This window comes from Bombina bombina, chromosome 2 (genome assembly GCF_027579735.1).
Source record: "Bombina bombina isolate aBomBom1 chromosome 2, aBomBom1.pri, whole genome shotgun sequence".
NCBI lineage: Eukaryota > Metazoa > Chordata > Amphibia > Anura > Bombinatoridae > Bombina > Bombina bombina.
Genome location: NC_069500.1, coordinates 367,834,957 through 367,860,723, shown reverse-complemented (window position 1 = coordinate 367,860,723; position 25,767 = coordinate 367,834,957). Strand labels below are relative to the sequence as shown.

At 38.3% G+C, this 25,767-nt stretch overlaps 1 protein-coding gene across 1 annotated transcript in view; it reads right to left on the bottom strand.

Annotated features, from left to right (window-relative positions):
* The window catches only part of DNAH10 (dynein axonemal heavy chain 10), a 540,282-nt gene that overhangs the window by 30,419 nt on the left and 484,096 nt on the right, over nt 1-25,767 (bottom strand). Inside the window, exons 60-68 of the mRNA XM_053699776.1 lie at nt 22,715-22,932; nt 22,150-22,371; nt 20,890-21,037; nt 19,950-20,229; nt 17,678-17,907; nt 7,312-7,585; nt 7,029-7,133; nt 5,779-5,933; nt 4,256-4,410 (exon numbers count right to left, since the gene is read on the bottom strand). Coding sequence (XP_053555751.1) covers nt 4,256-4,410; nt 5,779-5,933; nt 7,029-7,133; nt 7,312-7,585; nt 17,678-17,907; nt 19,950-20,229; nt 20,890-21,037; nt 22,150-22,371; nt 22,715-22,932 — 1,787 coding nt within the window. The remainder of the gene's footprint in view (nt 1-4,255; nt 4,411-5,778; nt 5,934-7,028; nt 7,134-7,311; nt 7,586-17,677; nt 17,908-19,949; nt 20,230-20,889; nt 21,038-22,149; nt 22,372-22,714; nt 22,933-25,767) is intronic.

Genomic DNA, 25,767 nt, shown 5'->3' with positions numbered 1-25,767 from the left:
AGAAACAACACAAGTCGATTCGTATGAGATTCTGCTAAATGTGAAGACTGAGCAAGTACCAAGATATCGTCCAAAAAAGGAAATACCACAATACCCTGTTCTCTGATTACAGACAGAAGGGCACCGAGAACCTTTGTAAAAATTCTTGGAGCTGTAGCTAGGCCAAACGGTAGAGCCACAAACTGGTAATGCTTGTCTAGGAAAGAGAATCTCAGAAACTGAAAGTGATCTGGATGAATCGGAATATGCAGATATGCATCCTGTAAATCTATTGTGGACATATAATGCTCTTGCTGAACAAAAGGCAGGATAGTCCTTATAGTTACCATCTTGAATGTTGGTATCCTTACATAACGATTCAATATTTTTAGATCCAGAACTGGTCTGAAGGAATTCTCCTTCTTTGGTACAATGAAGAGATTTGAATAAAACCCCAGCCCCTGTTCCAGAACTGGAACTGGCATAATTACTCCAGCCAAATCTAGATCTGAAACACATTTCAGAAATGCTTGAGCCTTCGCTAGGTTTACTGGGACACGGGAAAGAAAAAATCTCTTTGCAGGAGGCCTTATCTTGAAGCCAATTCTGTACCCTTCTGAAACAATGTTCTGAATCCAGAGATTGTGAACGGAATTGAACCAAATTTCTTTGAAAAAACGTAATCTGCCCCCTACCAGCTGAGCTGGAATGAGGGCCGCACCTTCATGTGGACTTGGGAGCTGGCTTTGGTTTTCTAAAAGGCTTGGATTTATTCCAGACTGGAGATGGTTTCCAAACTGATACCGCTCCTGAGGATGAAGGATCAGGCTTTTGTTCCTTGTTGTGACGAAAGGAACGAAAACGATTATTAGACCTAAATTTACCTTTAGATTTTTTATCCTGTGGTAAAAAAGTTCCTTTCCCTCCAGTAACAGTTGAGATAATAGAATCCAACTGAGAACCAAATAATTTATTACCCTGGAAAGAAAGGGAAAGCAGAGTAGACTTAGAAGACATATCAGCATTCCAAGTTTTAAGCCATAAAGCTCTTCTAGCTAAGATAGCTAGAGACATATACCTGACATCAACTCTAATGATATCAAAGATGGCATCACAAATAAAATTATTAGCATGTTGTAGAAGAATAATAATGCTATGAGAATTATGATCTGTTACTTGTTGCGCTAAAGCTTCTAACCAAAAAGTTGAAGCTGCAGCAACATCCGCTAAAGATATAGCAGGTCTAAGAAGATTACCTGAACACAAGTAAGCTTTTCTTAGAAAGGATTCAATTTTCCTATCTAAAGGATCCTTAAAGGAAGTACCATCTGCCGTAGGAATAGTAGTACGCTTAGCAAGAGTAGAGACAGCCCCATCAACCTTAGGGATTTTGTCCCAAAATTCTAATCTGTCAGATGGCACAGGATATAATTGCTTAAAACGTTTAGAAGGAGTAAAAGAATTACCCAAATTATTCCATTCCCTGGAAATTACTTCAGAAATAGCACCAGGGACAGGAAATACTTCTGGAATAACTACAGGAGATTTAAAAACCTTATCTAAACGTTTAGATTTAGTATCAAGAGGACTAGAATCCTCAATTTCTATGCAATTAGGACTTCTTTAAGTAAAGAACAAATAAATTCCATTTTAAATAAATATGAAGATTTATCAGCATCAACCTCTGAGACAGAATCCTCTGAATCAGAAGAACCAATATCAGTATCAGAATGATGATGTTCATATAAAAATTCATCTGAAAAATGAGAAGTTTTAAAAGACTTTTTACGTTTACTAGAAGGAGGAATAACAGACATAGCCTTCTTAATGGATTTAGAAACAAAATCTCTTATGTTATCAGGAACACTCTGAATATTAGATGTTGACGGAACAGCAACAGGTAATGTAACAGTACTAAAGGAAATATTATCTGCATTAGCAAGTTTGTCATGACAACAGTACAAACAACAGCTGGAGGAACAGATACCAAAAGTTTACAGCAGATACACTTAGCTTTGGTAGCTCCAGCACCAGGCAGCGATTTTCCAGAAGTATCTTCTGACTCAGCTTCAACGTGGGACATCTTGCAATATGTAATAGAAAAAAACAACATATAAAGCAAAATTGATCAAATTCCTTAAATGACAGTTTCAGGAATGGGAAAAAAATGCCAGTGAATAAGCTTCTAGCAACCAGAAGCACAAAATAATGAGACTTAAATAATGTGGAGACAATAGTGACGCCCATATTTTTTTAGCGCCAAAAAAGACACCCACATTATTTGGCGCCTAAATGCTTTTGGCGCCAAAAATGACGCCACATCCGGAACGCCGACACTTTTGGCGCAAAAGAACGTCAAAAATGACGCAACTTCCGGCGACACGTATGACGCCGGAAACAGAAAAAAACTTTTGCGCCAAAAAAGTCCGTGCCAAGAATGACGCAATAAAATGAAGCATTTTCAGCCCCCGCAAGCCTAACAGCCCACAGGGAAAAGTCAAATTTTTAAGGTAAGAAAAAAATGATTTATTCATATGCATTATCCCAAATATGAAACTGACTGTCTGAAATAAGGAACGTTGAACATCCTGAGTCAAGGCAAATAAATGTTTGAATACATATATTTAGAACTTTATATAAAAGTGCCCAACCATAGCTTAGAGTGTCACAGAAAATAAGACTTACTTACCCCAGGACACTCATCTACATGTAGTAGAAAGCCAAACCAGTACTGAAACGAGAATCAGTAGAGGAAATGGTATATATAAGAGTATATCGTCGATCTGAAAAGGGAGGTAAGAGATGAATCTCTACGACCGATAACAGAGAACCTATGAAATAGACCCCGTAGAAGGAGATCACTGCATTCAAATAGGCAATACTCTCCTCACATCCCTCTGACATTCACTGCACGCTGAGAGGAAAACTGGGCTCCAACCTGCTGCGGAGCGCATATCAACGTAGAATCTAGCACAAACTTACTTCACCACCTCCATAGGAGGCAAAGTTTGTAAAACTGATTTGTGGGTGTGGTGAGGGGTGTATTTATAGGCATTTTGAGGTTTGGGAAACTTTGCCCCTCCTGGTAGGAATGTATATCCCATACGTCACTAGCTCATGGACTCTTGCTAATTACATGAAAGAAATATATATTTAAAAATGCAAAGAACATTTTCTACTATGTGAAGAACATTGGAATGTAAAATATTTACATTAAATACACAGTAAAACACATTTTCATGTTTTTAAGTTTTTAAGTGGAAAGGGCTTCAAAGTGTGTGTATGTGTGTATATATATATAAATATATATGTGTGTGTGTGTATACATGTGTATAAGTTTATGTATTATTATATATAAATACATAATACACATGTATATACAAATATATAGACATATATATGCACAAGCATACACCTATTTAGAAGTTCTTTCTCTTTGCAATAAGTTTTGTATTTAAAGGGACATTAAACCCAACAAATTTCTTTAATGATTCAGATAGGGAATACAATTTTAAACAACATTCCAATTTACTTCTATTTTCTAATTTGCTTCATTCTTTAGATATCCTTTGTTAAAGAAATAGCAATGCACATGTGTGAGCCAATCACATGAGGCAGCCACCAATCAGCAGCTACTGAGCCTATCTAGATATGCTTTTCAGGAAAGAATATGAAGAGAATGAAGAAAATTAGATAATAGAAGTAAACTAGAAAGTTGTTTAAAATGGTATTCTCTGAATCCTGAAAGAAAATGTTTGGGTTTAATGTCCCTTTAAGTTCAGGTAATACCAACTATACAACAATGATTAAAAGGGAACCGGAGCAATAGAAGCAAAAGGGGCATTCAGTTTAGATGCAATTCTACAGATTCTCAGTTTATGGCAATACGCTTAGAATCTAGGGAATGTAGATGAATGATTATAAACAAACACCTAACTTACCACTAATAGTAGTGAAGTCACAAAAACCTGCAGATGTGGCATCAATGGGATTTCATACCCAAATACTTGGCCAGTTTTAGCACAAATAATGAAGAGATGAGTGTCACATTGCTAATCACCTGGACTAAACATTAGGAAAAACAATGGAAGCCCATATGCTAATACTGCCTATGACCTCTCAGTAAAAGGAAGGGAGCTCAGACATTATACAGGCAGAAAATGAAATATTCCTCATCTTCCCCATTCAAACAGAAGCTCCAATTTTCTAGTGAATTCAGATAAATTAAAAGCTGTGGGTTTTCTCTGCTTTGTAAGAAATAGCCCCAGTAACTTACTTTTCTCCCATGATAATGGTAACATAGTCTGTCACAGCTCTGTACACACGATCTACTCGGAAACATCGCAGGAGGAGAAGATTCTGAAAGTTGGTAAGTTTGTCTTTGTAGCTCATAGGGAAGGGGAATTGTTCTGGTGTGTCCAGATCATACCACTATACAAAAGACAAAAGTGAGGTGATAATGTATTGATCATGCAAAGAGTAGGGGTACAATGTTTAATGTACTGCAAGAAAAGCAGAAATACTAGTACGACATTATATGCAGACTACTTGCTACCACTACAGATATTTGTCTCAGTTCCTTTTAGCTTCTGTTCATTTTCTTTCATGTCTGTATTAAAGACCTCATTATCAGACTAATGTGAGAGATGAAGCAATAATTACATGCATGGTGAGAAACCATGCACAAACTCCCCTTTTAAGCATTATTTAGTACGTGTTTCTTCTTCACAACGAGGACCTGCTTAGCTACATAAACGCTCTTATACTAGAATTTGACTTTGTAAAATTCTGTGAGGGATTGTGCTTTACAAACAAGACTTCTTAGATAATATAACCAGACTAGAGAGATGTAGAGAATCAGTTCCACAGAGTTCCATGGGTACTTGGGCAAAAATGACATGCTGTAAAGAATAAGAGCACATCGTTTTTACAATGGAATGTCCCTTTAATGTTAAATGATAATGCTGCATCATGATCACAGAATCATGTGTCTGTGGTGGTTACCTACCATTAATTGCAAGAACTTGTAATATCACTTAAAAGAACATTATAAAGTGACAAATATGTGTTTTATTTGTTAGATGGGGAAATGTTTGCATCCCTAACCATAGCTATGTGTTTAAACCCCACAATTCCAGCTTAGGAGTCACAAGCATTGCAGCTTCCAAGCATAATACGGCTGGTGATTGGCAGTTACATGCTACTGCCACTTCTGATTGGCTCACCAGCCATCTTTTGCTGTGATTCCCTTATAGGACTTTACTGATGTGTTTAACTCCTTTAAAAATGCTAAAGCCTTACCCCACATGAATTTTACTGCACACTTCCACTACAGACGGTTATGCTCTGTTTGGCATACAGACTTGTAACATGATCACAAAATAGAAGAGGTATGGATTGCGCTTGAGCGATGTTAACATCTGTAGCTCTAATAATTTTGTGCTCCACCAGTAATCTAGAGTCAGTAATGCTAAATTACATGCTAGTAACAAATAAGTTCATGGAATTTGTGCGTGGAATGTCCATTTATTTGATTCTTTATTACGTTATATCGAACATATAATTTGTTAACTGTTAAGGTGACTGCTTTTAAATCATATATTTTTAATATAAGTCATTGTTGCTATAATATTGTGTGTAACATATAAAAAGGAGATATGAGGCCAGGTTTCCAGGGCCCCAGTAATGTTATTATTAGCGTAAACTGATGCACTATCAATATTTCTGTCTAGCAGCTTTCTGAGAAGTGTTTTATATTGACCGTGTTTGTATTTATTTCCACACTGCAGTGCCACTTACAGCTTTCCACTCTGCCTCGTGCCTCTCCACATCATCAGGAAGAGTGCCAAACAATGCAGGGAACAGCTCAGACAAACGCATAATATCTTCCCACCCCTGGTCCGACAGCCATGAGCACGGCTTTTTTCTCCGGCTTTTTTCCAGGGAGATATTTCCTAGAAGCAGAGAAAAAAACAATCAATTATTGTGTGGGGTTATGTAATCATAAGGCTTCAAATGATCATTTAATATGTTAAATTAAAGGGCAATGTAGCATAGAGTTACATTAAAGGGATAGTCTAGTCAAAATGGAACTTTCATGATTCAGCTAGAGCATGCAATTTTAAGCAACCTTCTTATTTGCTCCTATTATCAAATTTTCTTCATTCTCTTGGTATCTTTATTTGAAAAAGCAAGAATGTAAGCTTATGAGCAAGCCCATTTGTGGTTCAGCACCTGGGTAGCGCTTGCTCATTGGTGTCTAAATGTAGCCACCAATCAGCAAGCGCTACCCAGGTGCCGAAACAAAAATGGGCCAGCTCCTAAGCTGACATTCTTGCTTTTTCAAATAAAGATACCAAGAGAATAAAGAAAAAATGATAATAGAACTAAATTAGAAAGGTTCTCTATCTGAATTATGAAAGTTTATTTTGGCTAGATGTTAACAATATAATACCAGTATGTGGGTTACTTTTTAACTAGTGCTGGATTACTATTAGGCTAACCAGTGCCAGCCCAGAGAAGTGTTCTGCAAACTGAATTCAGTAAAAACCCTTTATGCTATGGTTGTATGATTCAGGGTTTCACACAAAAAAACCGTCTTATTTCAGTTTTTTCCCTCACATTAGAGATCATTGTATATCATACTTGTACATATCTCCACAGAAAATATCAGCAGTGCCGACACTAGAGCAGAGGATTTTGGGTAAGGATATATAAATGTTCTTAAGAATGCACCATGGTTTTTTTCTTTCCATATTCATTTTATTCATGGATTCCCTCATTTAAAGGGAGTAAGAAGGCAGCAGCTGTTGTTATACAGTTTGGGTTGTTGTTATGGTTCAGGAGAGGGTCTGTGTAGTTATTCTGTTTCATGGCCTAGTAATGGGTTTTATGGACATTATGCTGAGCCCCTAAAAGCAAGTATATTATAAATAATATTGCAGCTATTATTAATTATGATAATGCTAATAATAATTAATAGAGAATCTAAGTGTGTGTTTTATATCTTTAAGAAATAATCAGAATATTTGTTTGGCAGAGTTTATTACCTTTTAAGAAAAAGTCAAGTTCATCTTGTGGCACCCGGCCGTCTGCTTGTTCTATCTTGATGGTCATATTGAAGGAAAACAGCAATTTATGTTTCTCAAACAAACCTGAAAGGAAAAGTTTTAAAGTTCAATAAAAACAAAAATATAAAACTTTATAACTTTGTGTAACTTAAGCTTGACAATTGGTCACTAGTTTTTGAATGCAGCTTAAACATTATGTAGTCACTTGAGTGTATAGAAACCCCTCTGGGAGATATATCTCTTTATACATCATTGTACCAACCTGTACATCCATAGTTGTAAACATTGAATGTCAGTGTATCCATGATATTCCTCAGCCTTTTAGCCAAAATGCCGTCAGGCATAGATTTCCTCAATGAGAAGTCAAACACGGATAAGAAAGAAGACAATGAATACTGATACATGGTGTTCACAAGCGCCATCTCAGACAAGACGAAAAAGAGAATTGCCCCACGCTTGGCAGCCAGTCTATAACCGTCCCGCAACCTGTCAATGTCAACTGCAGTCTTCTCCGCGAGCTTCAGTTTTTCAGTCACCTGAAAAAGAAAATTACTTCTTAAGTAAAGAATATTTTTATTTTTTATTTTATTCATATAATGTTTGTTTATGTTAACTTCTCTATTGATTATTTCATGATTTTGATCAATTACATAACAATATTGTTTTACAGGTACAAAATCCCCAAATCCGGAAATTCCAAAATACAAACTTATTGTGAAATACAAACTTTATAATTCATATTAGTTTAAAAATAAGTTATCAAAAATTACTTTTTTCCTGCCTGTAAGTCACAATCTTCTCTGCCTGAGTCTATGTTTTGTTTTTGTTTTTTGTGTTCTAAAATGCAAATAATAGTCTATATTTATTTAAAATAACAAATATTACCTTTCTGATTACTGTGCTGTACTATCTTTCTGTGGGGACTATATATACAAAAGCATTAAAAATGATATAAAACTACCTTTAGCTTACATGTATACGCTGTATTATGATATGTAAATATATTATTGTTTACACTTGGTCCCATCCCCGCTTCAAACTGTCCTATTTTAAAGATGCAAATATTCCAAAATCCAAACCTTTTCCAGTCCCAATCAGTTTGGATAATGTTTTTTCTACCAATATTAATTTTTTTTTATTCAGAACTCAACCACAACAAAATAAACAGCTGTTCCAAAACTGATATCAGCAATACTGAATGAATGATTGAATGGAGGAACGTGTATAGCGCTACACCGAAAACTAAATCGCCACAAGGCGCTTTTCAGCCAGAAGCGGCCTGAGCCTTCAGAAATGGATTACTAGTTCAAGGATTCTAATTAAAGGAAGTAAGAAAGTTATGTTAACAATTCACATCTATAACTGCATTTAAGGGACAGGTATTTGGGATTTCAAGGTAAACTGTCAATAATATAATGACTAAAATGCAAATATGTCCCACCCCTCAGTAAATCAAATGGTCATACATCTCGTGCTATTGTAGCAGAAAATAATCCCCTAAGGTAACGTTTATCACCTCTAGACCAACAATACCCCAAAACTGAGCAGAAATGACTTCTTAACTTGATCAGCCACTCAGTCAATATGGCCAACTAAATACAGCTCAAAACCATTGCTGCACAACAAATTAAAGGAAAATCCTAATTCCTCATAAATGTTTACATATGTTTAATAAAACAAATCTGCCTTGTACTTTCATTAATTATTTTGTCCACATTTCCTATAATTTAACTGTGAAAAACAGAATTTATGTTTACCTGATAAATTACTTTCTCCAACGGTGTGTCCGGTCCACGGCGTCATCCTTACTTGTGGGATATTCTCTTCCCCAACAGGAAATGGCAAAGAGCCCAGCAAAGCTGGTCACATGATCCCTCCTAGGCTCCGCCTACCCCAGTCATTCGACCGACGTTAAGGAGGAATATTTGCATAGGAGAAACCATATGGTACCGTGGTGACTGTAGTTAAAGAAAATAAAATATCAGACCTGATTAAAAAAACCAGGGCGGGCCGTGGACCGGACACACCGTTGGAGAAAGTAATTTATCAGGTAAACATAAATTCTGTTTTCTCCAACATAGGTGTGTCCGGTCCACGGCGTCATCCTTACTTGTGGGAACCAATACCAAAGCTTTAGGACACGGATGAAGGGAGGGAGCAAATCAGGTCACCTAAATGGAAGGCACCACGGCTTGCAAAACCTTTCTCCCAAAAATAGCCTCAGAAGAAGCAAAAGTATCAAACTTGTAAAATTTGGTAAAAGTGTGCAGTGAAGACCAAGTCGCTGCCCTACATATCTGATCAACAGAAGCCTCGTTCTTGAAGGCCCATGTGGAAGCCACAGCCCTAGTGGAATGAGCTGTGATTCTTTCGGGAGGCTGCCGTCCTGCAGTCTCGTAAGCCAATCTGATGATGCTTTTAATCCAAAAGGAGAGAGAGGTAGAAGTTGCTTTTTGACCTCTCCTTTTACCGGAGTAAACAACAAACAAGGAAGATGTTTGTCTAAAATCCTTTGTAGCATCTAAATAGAATTTTAGAGCGCGAACAACATCCAAATTGTGCAACAAACGTTCCTTCTTTGAAACTGGTTTCGGACACAGAGAAGGTACGATAATCTCCTGGTTAATGTTTTTGTTAGAAACAACTTTTGGAAGAAAACCAGGTTTAGTACGTAAAACCACCTTATCTGCATGGAACACCAGATAAGGAGGAGAACACTGCAGAGCAGATAATTCTGAAACTCTTCTAGCAGAAGAAATTGCAACTAAAAACAAAACTTTCCAAGATAATAACTTAATTCTAACCAGAGCCTGAACAAAAGCTTGAACATCTGGCACAGCTGCCAGCTTTTTGTGAAGTAACACAGACAAGGCAGAAATCTGTCCCTTCAGGGAACTTGCAGATAATCCTTTTTCTAATCCGTCTTGAAGGAAGGATAAAATCTTAGGAATCTTAACCTTGTCCCAAGGGAATCCTTTAGATTCACACCAACAGATATATTTTTTCCAAATCTTGTGGTAAATCTTTCTAGTTACAGGCTTTCTGGCCTGAACAAGAGTATCAATAACAGAATCTGAGAATCCTCGCTTCGATAGAATCAAGCGTTCAATCTCCAAGCAGTCAGCTGGAGTGAAACCAGATTCGGATGTTCGAACGGACCCTGAACAAGAAGGTCTCGTCTCAAAGGTAGCTTCCAAGGTGGAGCCGATGACATATTCACCAGATCTGCATACCAAGTCCTGCGTGGCCACGCAGGAGCTATCAAGATCACCGACGCCCTCTCCTGATTGATCCTGGCTACCAGCCTGGGGATGAGAGGAAACGGCGGGAACACATAAGCTAGTTTGAAGGTCCAAGGTGCTACTAGTGCATCCACTAGAGCCGCCTTGGGATCCCTGGATCTGGACCCGTAGCAAGGAACTTTGCAGTTCTGACGAGAGGCCATTAGATCCATGTCTGGAATGCCCCACCGCTGGGTGACTTGGGCAAAGATTTCCGGATGGAGTTCCCACTCCCCCGGATGCAATGTCTGACGACTCAGAAAATCCGCTTCCCAATTTTCCACTCCTGGGATGTGGATAGCAGACAGGTGGCAGGAGTGAGACTCCGCCCATAGAATGATTTTGGTCACTTCTTCCATCGCTAGGGAACTCCTTGTTCCCCCCTGATGGTTGATGTACGCAACAGTCGTCATGTTGTCTGATTGAAACCGTATGAACTTGGTCCTCGCTAGCTGAGGCCAAGCCTTGAGAGCATTGAATATCGCTCTCAGCTCCAGAATATTTATCGGTAGAAGAGATTCTTCCCGAGACCAAAGACCCTGAGCTTTCAGGGATCCCCAGACCGCGCCCCAGCCCATCAGACTGGCGTCGGTCGTGACAATGACCCACTCTGGTCTGCGGAACGTCATCCCTTGTGACAGATTGTCCAGGGACAGCCACCAACGGAGTGAGTCTCTGGTCCTCTGATTTACTTGTATCTTCGGAGACAAGTCTGTATAGTCCCCATTCCACTGACTGAGCATGCACAGTTGTAATGGTCTTAGATGAATACGCGCAAAAGGAACTATGTCCATTGCCGCTACCATCAACCCGATCACTTCCATGCACTGAGCTATGGAAGGAAGAGGAACGGAATGAAGTATCCGACAAGAGTCTAGAAGTTTTGTTTTTCTGGCCTCTGTTAGAAAGATCCTCATTTCTAAGGAGTCTATAATTGTTCCCAAGAAGGGAACCCTTGTTGACGGGGATAGAGAACTCTTTTCCACGTTCACTTTCCAGCCATGAGATCTGAGAAAGGCCAGGACGATGTCCGTGTGAGCCTTTGCTTGAGGAAGGGACGACGCTTGAATCAGAATGTCGTCCAGGTAAGGTACTACTGCAATGCCCCTTGGTCTTAGCACCGCTAGAAGGGACCCTAGTACCTTTGTGAAAATCCTTGGAGCAGTGGCTAATCCGAAAGGAAGCGCCACGAACTGGTAATGTTTGTCCAGGAATGCGAACCTTAGGAACCGATGATGTTCCTTGTGGATAGGAATATGTAGATACGCATCCTTTAAATCCACCGTGGTCATGAATTGACCTTCCTGGATGGAAGGAAGAATAGTTCGAATGGTTTCCATCTTGAACGATGGAACCTTGAGAAACTTGTTTAAGATCTTGAGATCTAAGATTGGTCTGAACGTTCCCTCTTTTTTGGGAACTATGAACAGATTGGAGTAGAACCCTATCCCTTGTTCTCTTAGTGGAACAGGATGAATCACTCCCATTTTTAACAGGTCTTCTACACAATGTAAGAACGCCTGTCTTTTTATGTGGTCTGAAGACAACTGAGACCTGTGGAACCTCCCCCTTGGGGGAAGTCCCTTGAATTCCAGAAGATAACCCTGGGAGACTATTTCTAGCGCCCAAGGATCCAGAACATCTCTTGCCCAAGCCTGAGCGAAGAGAGAGAGTCTGCCCCCCACCAGATCCGGTCCCGGATCGGGGGCCAATATTTCATGCTGTCTTGGTAGCAGTGGCAGGTTTCTTGGCCTGCTTTCCCTTATTCCAGCCTTGCATTGGTCTCCAAGCTGGCTTGGCTTGAGAAGTATTACCCTCTTGCTTAGAGGACGTAGCACCTTGGGCTGGTCCGTTTTTACGAAAGGGACGAAAATTAGGTCTATTTTTCGCCTTGAAAGGCCGATCCTGAGGAAGGGCGTGGCCCTTACCCCCAGTGATATCAGAGATAATCTCTTTCAAGTCAGGGCCAAACAGCGTTTTCCCCTTGAAAGGAATGTTTAGTAGCTTGTTCTTGGAAGACGCATCAGCCGACCAAGATTTCAACCAAAGCGCTCTGCGCGCCACAATAGCAAACCCAGAATTCTTAGCCGCTAACCTAGCCAATTGCAAAGTGGCGTCTAGGGTGAAAGAATTAGCCAATTTGAGAGCATTGATTCTGTCCATAATCTCCTCATAAGGAGGAGAATCACTATCGAGCGCCTTTATCAGCTCATCAAACCAGAAACATGCGGCTGTAGTGACAGGGACAATGCATGAAATTGGTTGTAGAAGGTAACCCTGCTGAACAAACATCTTTTTAAGCAAACCTTCTAATTTTTTATCCATAGGATCTTTGAAAGCACAACTATCCTCTATGGGTATAGTGGTGCGTTTGTTTAAAGTAGAAACCGCTCCCTCGACCTTGGGGACTGTCTGCCATAAGTCCTTTCTGGGGTCGACCATAGGAAACAATTTTTTAAATATGGGGGGAGGGACGAAAGGAATACCGGGCCTTTCCCATTCTTTATTAACAATGTCCGCCACCCGCTTGGGTATAGGAAAAGCTTCTGGGAGCCCCGGCACCTCTAGGAACTTGTCCATTTTACATAGTTTCTCTGGGATGACCAACTTTTCACAATCATCCAGAGTGGATAATACCTCCTTAAGCAGAATGCGGAGATGTTCCAACTTAAATTTAAATGCAATTACATCAGGTTCAGCCTGTTGAGAAATGTTCCCTGAATCAGTAATTTCTCCCTCAGACAAAACCTCCCTGGCCCCCTCAGATTGGGTTAGGGGCCCTTCAGAGATATTAATATCAGCGTCGTCATGCTCTTCAGTAACTAAAACAGAGCAGCCACGCTTACGCTGACAAGGGTTCATTTTGGCTAAAATGTTTTTGACAGAATTATCCATTACAGCCGTTAATTGTTGCATAGTAAGGAGTATTGGCGCGCTAGATGTACTAGGGGCCTCCTGAGTGGGCAAGACTCGTGTAGACGAAGGAGGGAATGATGCAGTACCATGCTTACTCCCCTCACTTGAGGAATCATCTTGGGCATCATTGTCATTATCACATAAATCACATTTATTTAAATGAACAGGAATTCTGGCTTCCCCACATTCAGAACACAGTCTATCTGGTAGTTCAGACATGTTAAACAGGCATACACTTGATAATAAAGTACAAAAAACGTTTTAAAATAAAACCGTTACTGTCACTTTAAATTTTAAACTGAACACACTTTATTACTGCAATTGCGAAAAAACATGAAGGAATTGTACAAAATTCACCAAATTTTCACCACAGTGTCTTAAAGCCTTAAAAGTATTGCACACCAAATTTGGAAGCTTTAACCCTTAAAATAACGGAACCGGAGCCGTTTTAACACTTTAACCCCTTTACAGTCCCTGGTATCTGCTTTGCTGAGACCCAACCAAACCCAAAGGGGAATACGATACCAAATGACGCCTTCAGAAAGTCTTTTCTAAGTATCAGAGCTCCTCTCACATGCGACTGCATGCCATGCTTCACAAAAACAAGTGCGCCACACCGGCGCGAAAATGAGGCTCTGCTTGTGCTTTGGGAAAGCCCCTAAGAAATAAGGTGTCTAATACAGTGCCTGCCGATATTATAATATCAATATACCCAGATAAAATGATTCCTCAAGGCTAAATATGTGTTAATAATGAATCGATTTAGCCCAGAAAAGTCTACCGTCTTAATAAGCCCTTGTGAAGCCCTTATTTACCATCGTAATAAACATGGCTTACCGGATCCCATAGGGAAAATGACAGCTTCCAGCATTACATCGTCTTGTTAGAATGTGTCATACCTCAAGCAGCAAGAGACTGCACACTGTTCCCCCAACTGAAGTTAATTGCTCTCAACAGTCCTGTGTGGAACAGCCATGGATTTTAGTTACGGTTGCTAAAATCATTTTCCTCATACAAACAGAAATCTTCATCTCTTTTCTGTTTCTGAGTAAATAGTACATACCAGCACTATTTCAAAATAACAAACTCTTGATTGAATAATAAAAACTACAGTTAAACACTAAAAAACTCTAAGCCATCTCCGTGGAGATGTTGCCTGTACAACGGCAAAGAGAATGACTGGGGTAGGCGGAGCCTAGGAGGGATCATGTGACCAGCTTTGCTGGGCTCTTTGCCATTTCCTGTTGGGGAAGAGAATATCCCACAAGTAAGGATGACGCCGTGGACCGGACACACCTATGTTGGAGAAATTTTGTTTTTTCCAATGCCCTAGAGAGGGACATGCAGTATTCAGCACAATGCCCCTGTAACATTCTACATAGGGACTTATTTATCACTATAGTAGCTCGTTTATATCTGTCTGCAGAGGAGATGGCTTTTTAAAAAATACACCCCTGGACATCAAAACAATGCAAATGACAGTTTAAATTGGTTTTGTATGCAGATCTTTCTCAATGCAGTGCTTAAAGAAATAGTAAAGTCCAAATTAAACTATGCTTTGCCCCTTAATGGATTCCCAATTTTTGGTTATACGAGTTGCAGGGTACTAACTGTATTGGAAATGTATCCTTTTGGTTTAATTAACTTAAATAGTTTTTTTTGTTCACTGAAATCACTACTTACAATTTCAGTACCTAAGTCGTAGTCTTTGTGTATACAGTGAGATATGCTCTTTGTGTAGGTTCAGCCCATTTTAATGTGTATGTTTTTGAGAACAATGGGTGGTAATTTCAATGAGAAAAATCAGCTATTTCAGTTATAAAAAATAAACCTAATGTGTAACTTATTATACTGTTAAAGGGCCATAATACCCAAATGTTTAAACACTTAAAAGTGATGCAGTATAGCTGAAAAAGCTGACTAGAAAATATCACCTAAACATCTCTATGTAAAAAAAAGTTTCTCAGTAGCCACATCCCATTGTAAAGGACTTCTAAGCAACAAATCAGTATGTCTGTCCCGGGACAGCCGAAAGGATTGAGCCTCGTGCACCTTCATGTTATTTCCCTATTCAGTCTAAGGAAGTTTACAATGAAATCTCATGAGAGTTAAGTGAAATCTCATGAGATCACAGTAAAAGAGTTCATGACCTCAGCACTGCTGATGCTGATTGGCTGCTTCATTTCTTCATATATTTTTTTTTTACCTGCAGCTGGGCTGCAGCGGAGTATAACTTTTTACACAGGACTTACTCTGGTGAGCTGAGGAGATTGTGAAGTAAAATATCTTCTTTTTTTTACATAGAGATGCTCAGGTGATATTTTCTTGTCAGCTTTTTACAGTTATGTTGCATCAATTTCAAGTGATTTAGCATATGAGTATTATGTCCCTTTAATATTATGCTGCTAATGATTGGAAACATATTAACATATTAAAGGAAACACTGCTTACATTAGTGTCCCTTTAATTGCTGATATATATATATATATATATATATAAAGGTGGCCCTCGGTTAACAACGGTTCAATTTGCGCCGTTTCAGAATAACGCCCTTTTTTCACGTTGATTGGAGTAGCCGTGTTAGTCCAGATATTTAGATATCAAAATAACAAGAGTATTGCATTGAGCAATGATACTTTTTTATTGGACTAACTATACATTTATAAGATGACAAGCTTTCGGAAGAGTTCCTTCCTTTATCAAGTCTGAAGCAATACTTGATAAAGTATTATCAAGACTTCAGACTTGATAAAGGAAGGAACTCTTCCGAAAGCTTGTCATCTTATAAATGTATAGTTAGTCCAATAAAAAAAAGTATCATTGTTCAATGCAATACTCTTGTTATTTTGATATCTATATCTATATATCTATATATATATATAAGTAGCAGAGATGTGCACTCTCACCTTCCAACGACTGCCAGGGTGCTAGTGAGAATAAGTATAAAAAAACAACAAGCTTACACTCACTGGTCTTTTTTGTGAAATATTTTACTTAAAAAACTGTGACGTTTCGAGGACAAAGTATCCCCTTCTTCAGACAATGTGTGTAACAAACAATAGTGACTTTATACACTGTGTCAAACAAACCCCTCCCCTCAATTAGAACAAAAAAACCGCCAAATCTGGTAACTATGGTGACCTATGAGTCACAATGTAAACAACCAAGTGCTATCCATTACTAAAAAATATATATGAGAGCCATCCCAGCTCTAACATAGTTAGTGACAGCCCAAGTGCAGGATAAAAGAACTGTGGAGAAATGGAAACAATGGAAACAAACGTGGAATACAGGCAGAGCACAGAAAAAGCGGAGTAACAGTGTACATTAAATCTTTCATATCACCGCTTATTCGTCAATAACACATCAGAAGACATTGTACACCACAGGTAAACAAAGTCAGAGCACCGATCTGAAAGGTTCAAACTCACCTAGGGGAGACACATACCTAAACACTGCAGCCGCTCACTACCGCATCAATACACAACACCGGGAAGAGGACCCGATGGCCCCCCACGTGAGAGTCCTGTGTAGTTCCGGGTCCTCTTCCCGGTGTTGTGTATTGATGCGGTAGTGAGCGGCTGCAGTGTTTAGGTATGTGTCTCCCCTAGGTGAGTTTGAACCTTTCAGATCGGTGCTCTGACTTTGTTTACCTGTGGTGTACAATGTCTTCTGATGTGTTATTGACGAATAAGCGGTGATATGAAAGATTTAATGTACACTGTTACTCCGCTTTTTCTGTGCTCTGCCTGTATTCCACGTTTGTTTCCATTGTTTCCATTTTTCCACAGTTCTTTTATCCTGCACTTGGGCTGTCACTAACTATGTTAGAGCTGGGATGGCTCTCATATATATTTTTTAGTAATGGATAGCACTTGGTTGTTTACATTGTGACTCATTGGTCACCATAGTTACAAGATTTGGCATTTTTTTTGTTCTAATTGAGGGGAGGGATTTGTTTGACACAGTGTATAAAGTCACTATTGTTTGTTACACACATTGTCTGAAGAAGGGGATACTTTGTCCTCGAAACGTCACAGTTTTTTAAGTAAAATATTTCACAAAAAAGACCAGTGAGTGCAAGCTTGTTGTTTTTTTATATCTATATATATATATATATATATATATACACATACACAGTATATATATATATATATATATATATATATATATATATATATATATATATATACACTGAACTGCTCCTGCTGTTTAATTTAGCAGTAGTACATCTTTCATAATAGAAGTAAAGGCAGCTGTGTGTGTGTATATATATATATACACACACACATAAACACCTGCCTTTAATTATATTATGAAAGAAGGAGCAGTCCAGTTTTTTAGTTTGCTTTTAAGACCTTACAATTAATATGTTTTAAATGTAATAGACACAACTGTATCTCAGGTTACGGGGTAAAGCTGAAGTTTTACCTCGGTAGCTTTGGATTTTGTTTCGTCCAGAGTTTGAACCAGCTCTACGTTATCTAGCATGTTGCCACTAGAGGTCGCAAGCTCTCGCAGCAGAGAATCTTCAAGGTCCTTCAACAGTTTTTTGTTTTCACTGGTTTCTTGAATAAGATTTTCTCTTTGCTCTTCCAACTCCCTTCGTTCAAAGCCAACAATTACGCTGAGTAACTGATCTTCCAGACCTTTCAGAGTAACTGTACAAGAAATAAAGATGTGAGGTACTGGCAACATATAGCAAGACAAAACCTATAGATCCCTGCATGTTAACTAAGTCACTATATAATCAAGTACTATATCACTAACCAATACTGTTACTATAATTGTTACTATAATTTAAACATTAACATATTATATGACAAATCACAGATTTAGGAAGAGGAAACAACCAAATATCAAATTTTTACAGGGTTTTCCCCAATGACTTTTTATACCATTTGCATGATATTAAATGTTCTGGATGTTTCTCCATTAGCTTTATTCTTGCAATTAAAATAGGTGGTTTTGCTCATTAAAACCTCCACACATAATGACAATTTCAGTACTTAAAGTGATTGTAAGTTTTAAGAAATTAAAGCCCAGTATCATATAATAATCTTAAAAAACAGGGGCACTTTAATTCATTAAAGTTTACAAGGATGCTTATTTTTTAAAATACTTACCTTTGCGTTATGGTAAACATATTGCCGATCCTCCGCCCGCATCTCCTGCTTTCATTAGCATATGGATGATGAATCTGGCTTCCTCCAATTGTTGCGTTGCCCCACAAGCTGGACGCCAAAGGGGTCACACAATGATTGGAAGAAATCGGATTCGTCATCGATCTGCTAAAGAAAACAGGAGATGCGGGTGGAGGATTGGCATTATGTTTACCATAACGCAAAGGTAAGTATTTAAAAACTAAGCGTAGTAAACTTTAATGAATTTAAGTGCCCCTGTTTTTAAGATTATTATTTGATGCTGGGCTTTAATTTGTTAAAGTTTACAATCACTAAGTACTGGCACTTTGTGTGTATCTATCCATCTATCTATCTATCTATCTATCTATCTATCTATCTATCTATCATAAGCAGGTCTGCAATTCCTGCAGACTCAGCACATTTGAATGGGCTTGTGTATTTACATTATATTAATGCTGAATACTAACCAAGATCAGATTGTACCTTACTATAGGTCTGATAATCAAAAACTCAACACATGGAGAGAAATCATGAAAAAAAAAAATCTTTGGGGGCTTTTTTTGAGCATCAAATCTGTGTAACTCCACATTCTGAAACGTGCATAGCTAGAACATAGCTCTCAGGCTAAAATTTTGTATTTCTAAAAATGTTTTGATGGACCTAGCGTATAGATGAGAATTATTAGATAATCTCACCAGAGTAGAGAGCTTTAGATCATTGGCATTACAATATTTGTGCTAGTGGCAAATTGTATTTTTACCGAATAATAAAACCAATTATATACAACACTACTACAGTTGCAGGTTACATTTGAACTTAGTAACATTTACTGTGCTAGCTCAGATAAACGCTATTGTTTGTTCAACCTAAGCACTTTCAAATCTCCTTATGCTTAATTATTATTAATTCTGATGCAGGATTTCTCTATTTTTTAGACATTCTGCAAATTCTATGGGCTTGAGTTATCAAATGTCAAGCAGCGAATCATGTCCGCTGGATACACATACGCTATCCGCATTTATCATTGCACAAGCATTTCACCAGAAATGCTTGTGCAATGCTGCTCCCTGCTCATTGACGGCCAATCTTCCACTAGCAGGGGCTGTCAATTATCCTGATTGGATCGGGATGACTTTAATCCGACAACTTTTAGGTGGCAGAGAGGTTAAAGAGCAGCTTGCCTGAAACAATGGGCCTCCGAAGCAGCCTCCAAAGCAGCATCCGCTACTTGATAAATGGAGCCCTATGTATTGACCTGAAGGTGCCATTTATGTAAATGATAGTTACCGCACAATATGTATCCTCATTATTGGGATATATAATATTCTGTACTCACAGGACTGTTACGCATTTCACTTCCCTGCTTTACAGCTGTTAGTCTTAAGTAATACATTCTTTGTATCCAGGCTGGTATGTGAGTGGCATCTCTTTCAGAGATATAGAAGAAAGGGGGGTTATAGGGTATATATGGTATGCCGTAACATAAATGGCGAGTGGCCTTGCCGTCCACTTAGTGATATGTACTGATGTAAAGAGAAAACTTCAGTCCCCATTCTCACCTGTATAATTAATGACCATGGCTTTACCAAACACAGATGGTGATAACTTAGGGTTTGCCAGTTTGGTATTTAGATACAATTTAAAGTTTGGGTCATAATCGACTTCCTTGTCTCCCAAGATAATGAACTGTCTGCCTTGAGATCCCTTGATATTCTTCTCCAAAACGTTGTCTATAACAGGGTCAATGTATTCATCAACATCTTGAAATAAGAATGGGAATCCATACTTAATGGCCATTTCTAGCTGCTTCAAGAAATCTGGATCGTTAAAAGAAGAGATCTGGGAATGACCAAAACAACACAAGTGTTAAACATAAACAACATGTGACATCTATTATTTTAAAATGTTTTAGTATTAATGATTACACTGTACAAATGATCTCCCATTAAAGGGACATTATTTTTTACATACAGTGTGTATCAGAAATGATCTGTTATCTTATCTATTGTGGTCAATTAAGGACAGGTATATAAACAAGCTTGGGCACATATAAAGGGATAACTCTGCATCATGTAGGAGGGTCAGGGTCCTGAATTCCACAGAATGCAAAACAGCTCTCTGAAGACAGTGGAAAAACAACAATCTTCAATTTTAAATCACAGGAAAAGCAGACAAAACAAAAGTTGCTGTGCTCTTCATTATCTATTTACTATTATTAAACATTTTATAGGAAATTATTTTTTTAGTTTACTCTCCCTCAAAGGAGTCAGCATGTGAATATATAATACATATAAAAATACAAATACACATGGTAGCACAATAACAATACAGTCATTATTATTCCTGTCTCTTCATTGACTTTAGAAGATTAATATTGTACTGTAATAATGCACTATTGTTTCATGTTAACGCCATATGCAGTTATATGCAGTGAAGTGTGTTACCATCACACATTGCACCAGAGAGATGTGGTTTTCTAACAAGAGGCTACGCACTCACCTTAAGATTGTTCTTTTCTTCCTTCCTCTTGATCCAGTTTAATGCTTGTTGCTGAGGGTCAATGCACAGTGGAAAGCGGCTGGCTCTAGTGGTTAATATACCATTCTGTATTGATAGTTCATCAGGGGGCAAACCTTCTGATCCCCACCTGCAAAATACTCACATGTCAGACAACAGGAACCAATTAAAGCCAGGGAGCAAATCTTTACATAATACTTATTAAGCATTCTACTTTTTATCAGACTTATTCCTTCCAATAATATTATCTTGTCATCCATTTGTAAAGCCCTGCGATATTCCATAGCGGTGAGCACATGAGCAGTGAGGCAGACAGTACATGTTACAATACAATACATATGCAATGAAAAGAGGTCAATCCTGCTCTGAAGATGTCACACCCTAGAGGTTTTAGGGTGAGAGACAGAGGATATAGGGGTTGCTTTTAGAATACTGACCGTGAGATCATCCAATCATAGTATTATTATAATAAGGGTATATGTACAGTGCACTGATTTGTCTTTTCTTTGATGTCATTCACAGTTTGGTAGAACAATTATTCACCTCACCTTGCACAGAATTGTTCTTTTATAATAATGAATATGCACCATGAGTTTGTAGCATGGTGCACTGATGTATTGGGCATTGGTCACTGCCTGTTACATATTGTTCCTTCTGATTAGGACAATCTTTTTTTATTTTTTTTCACAGCATAATGCTTCAGCATATTTCTAGCTCTGAAGGAAACATTAGAACTCCTTAAAGGGACAGTAAAGTAAAAATTATAACTTTCATCTTTCAAATAGATTATACAACTTTCGATGTTACTATTATCTAACTTTTGTTCTCTTTGTATCCTTTGATAAAAAGCATACCTAGGTAGGCTTAGGAACGGCAGTGCATTATTGGGAGCTAGCTGCTGATTGGTGGCTGTACATTTATGCCTCTTGTCATTGTCTCACTCAATGTGCTCAGATTGCTCTCAGTAGTGCATTACTGCTCTTTCAACAAAAGATACCAAGAAAATAAAACAAATTGGATAAAATGAGTAAATTGGAAAGTTGTTTACATTTGTATTCTCTATCATAATGAAATGTGGTTTCATGTCCCTTTAATAATTTTTGTTTCTAAAATATAATTTAATTACTGCTGAAACCCCTTGATGTAGTTTAAAATAAGTTATACAATTTTTTTTATTTTTTTATTTCTAAGAACAGATGAGATAAGCATTTAATATTTTAGTTATCAAAGACTTTCTCATACCTGCTTATTTCAACATCATCAGTAAGGAGAGTCTCCAACCTAAAGGGTTGGCTCAGAGGAATTTCCCGCTCTAAAATATCCTGCTGCCATTCTGTATATACCATCTCTTTACGAAAATCCCAGTTAAAGGCACCTTCATAACTTAGGAAAGCAGCGCAGAGCAAACAGTCGCCAAGTAACTTCACTCTCCGTACCTTCAATTCCTCTAGATCATTTGTCCACCTGAGCCAGATTAGAAATGAATTATTAGGTCAATGAATACGCTTGTACAGAACATACAGATCAGCAACTATAATCTAAGGTAAATGAAAAAGATATAACAAGTTTCCAACAAATACAAATACACAATAATAGAAATTAGAGGCTGCCCTTCTTCATTGACCAGGGCAAACCATCAAAATTCAAGCTGAAACCCAAAAGCTTTATTTCTTCTTGTCTTTTAGCTAGCATGAGAATCGCTTGCTATATAAAGTTTTTGATCAACACAAGGTTAAACTATGGAAATGGTTCAAACTAGGTAATTTATTTTTATGGTTCACTATACTTCTGTACATGCTAAACCTGCCTTTTGTTCTCAGATCCCAAACCAGAGATGAGCTTGTCCGCTGCGATCAGCCTGCGCTCCATGATTTCTGCTTCTTCCTGCAGTTTTTGCTTCTCTGTTATCGCCTCTTCGTATTTTTCTCCCAGTGCTTTCAGCTCACCCTGAATAGTAGCCAGTTCAGCTTGTATCTTCTCTAGGTCTCTCTTACTCATATGGTAGTTACGTTCCAGTTTTGCCACCTGATTTGTGACAGAAGAAAATTTGTATGATAAAAACATAAAGCTTTTTTGTAAACAGATTCGTAATGTTAGTGATATTTTAGATGGAGTTTAATTAATCAGTTGTAATGAAGATGCGCTATAACTTAATTTTTAATGTAGCACTGAAATTTAAATACCCACATTACGGCCGCCCACTTCAAACGTAATTTTTTTTGTAAGCTAACAGTTTGATTTATTCTTCAGTTGGTGCTCTGGCCATACGGCACTCACACAATTTTTTGTAGCTAGAGCGCCGATTGGAGAACAGTCCAAACCATCCTTAAGAAATCTGGGATGCATAAAAACATCTAATACTTTAAAGGGAGATTATAATGGCAAAAATAAATTTTACAGTTAGTTAATGAATGTATTTTTTGCATTGAGGTTTCTTCGTTACTATGACATCTTTTTCAAGTTCCGATCAATAACAATGCAGGCAATAATACAATTTTTGTATTAAAAATTACACGTTTGGATGAGTCTCATAATTCTATTTTACAGTAATTTCATCTCCTTAAAGGGCCATTATAGTAAAAAAAAAAAAAATGCTCTAATTCAATACAGCATGTAATTTTAAGACCATCAACGTTTGGGGGGGTTACACATACAGTAGATAAGGGTTGGTAGTCTAAAAATTACATGATCTACTGGATTAGAGCCTGTAATTGTTTTTTTACTATTATGGCCCTTTAAAAGGGAAATCAGTAATTGCGTCATCATGATCAGGATTTAACAGTTTGCCATTCTGTCTTGTTTATTGGTAACCAATATTTCTTTCCTATGGCATGGAGAGTCCACAACGTTACGCTTAACTAGTGGGGTATTCAACTCCTGGCCAGCAGGAGAAGGCAAAGAGAACCCCAGCAAAGCTGTTAAGCGTAACTTCCCTTACCCATAATCCCCAGTCATTCTCTTTGCCTCTGTCAATGGAGGATGTGCGAAGACGGTATCTGAAGATATTTAATCCTTTTATGAGTACTTTTTCCTGCAAGCAAGGATTGGGGTCTAGCTGTGTCCATGTCAATCTCTTTAGTACAAGTAGTGGTGGCTTTTAGCAGTTAGAAGGCGGCAAGGTGGTCTTTGCTTTACTTCTAATACTTTTGCTACCCCTTTGCAGAAAGCCAGGGTTGGTTACTCTGTTCTTTCTTTTACTACAGGTCCCTGACAGGGAGTGGAGTACACCTTAGTAGCTGTTATCTGCTCTGCAGCTGGATCCACAGGTAAGTGCTTTTGCCTTCTAGGTACTGAAGGACAGCACTTTTGAGGTTAACCCTCAAGTAGATATCGTTTGGGACTCAGTTTATCCTTGTATGGTTAATGGTACATTCAGGGCCAACTTTATTGGCAACAGGGTCAATCTACAGGCACTTTATAAATGAGACAGTTAGAGAGACTTAAGGGTTAATGAAGCTTGCTTGCATTTCCCCTTAATCACTTGGCAAGGTTTTTTTTATTTATTTTTGCTTTTATTTTAATGGTGAAAAATGTATCTGTGCAGGGTACTTTATTTGGGCCGTTTTCATTATGGCCGCTCACATGACTTCCGCATTTCCGCTGTGTCGGAGCTGAGCTTCGTGAGTTGAGAAGTGCCGGCTTTTACAGTCTTTGCTGATCGGATCGTACGCTTAGAGGAAAGGATCTCTGCTGGAGAGTCTCGCTCCTCTTACTAGTGGGATACTGATTCCGGTCACGGTAGGAGCCTCAGACAAACGCTTAGGTCTCTTGTCTAAGGTTGTGTCTTAGAGTGCTAATAACATTTTTGCCTCAGTAGTGTTAGCACCTGTGTTAGAAGTTTTAACATTTTTCTTTAAACATATTGGGGGGGGGGGGGGGTTTGGGATCAAATTATTATAATTTTTCTCATAATTTTTATTCTCATTCTAATTGGTCTTTTTAAGTTGGAACTAATTACGGTAGCTATGGACTCAGAACAGGATCAGTCCATCTCTATGGATAAATGTTTATTATGTTTAGAGGCCCAAATTGTTTTGCCTATGCAATTTCCTCATGATTAGCTAAGACTTTAAAATTAAAAGACAAGTTACTCCCTTCTGAGCCAAGTGTCTCTCAGGATACTGCTGTGCGTGACATGCCTCAGTTTTCTCCTCAAACGTCCCAAGCTTTAATTGTTTCTCATTCTGTGCCTTCTGTTTCCTCTCAAACTCCTGGGGGTGTTTATTTACCAGGGGATTTTGCCGCACAGATAACCTCTGCAGTATCTGCGGCTTTGTCTGCTTTCCCTACTTCGGGTAAGCGTAAGAGGAAATCTAAACATTTGTCTGCTAGTAAGGTTTCTGACCCCTCTAAATCTGCTCTGGTCAACCTTTCTCAAATGTCTGATGAAGAGGATACTTCAGTAGCTTCTTAAGGTGAGATCTCCGACTCTGACACTATGGGGGGAAAAAATCTTCTGAATCTGAAGAAGTTAATTTCCAATTTAAGCTTGAACATCTCCGGTTGCTTCTGAAGGAGGTTCTAGCTACTTTGAACAACTCTGAACTTTCGGTTGCAGTCAACCCCAAGAAGTCCTCTAAACTTCTGAGGATGTTTTTCCTGTTCCAGACAAGAAGTCTGAAATGATAGCTCAGGAATGGGATAAGCCAGGGGTTCTTTATTCCCCTTTCCCTTTTTTTAAAAAGATGTTCCCTGTTGCTGACTCCATTCGGGACTCATGGCGCACTGTGCCTAAAGTAGAGGGAGCTATCTCTACTCTAGCTAAAAGAACTACCATTGCTATAGAGGTATAGTTGTTCTTTTAAGGATCCAATGGATAAGAAGCTAGAGGCTTACTTAAAAAAGATGTACATCCATCAA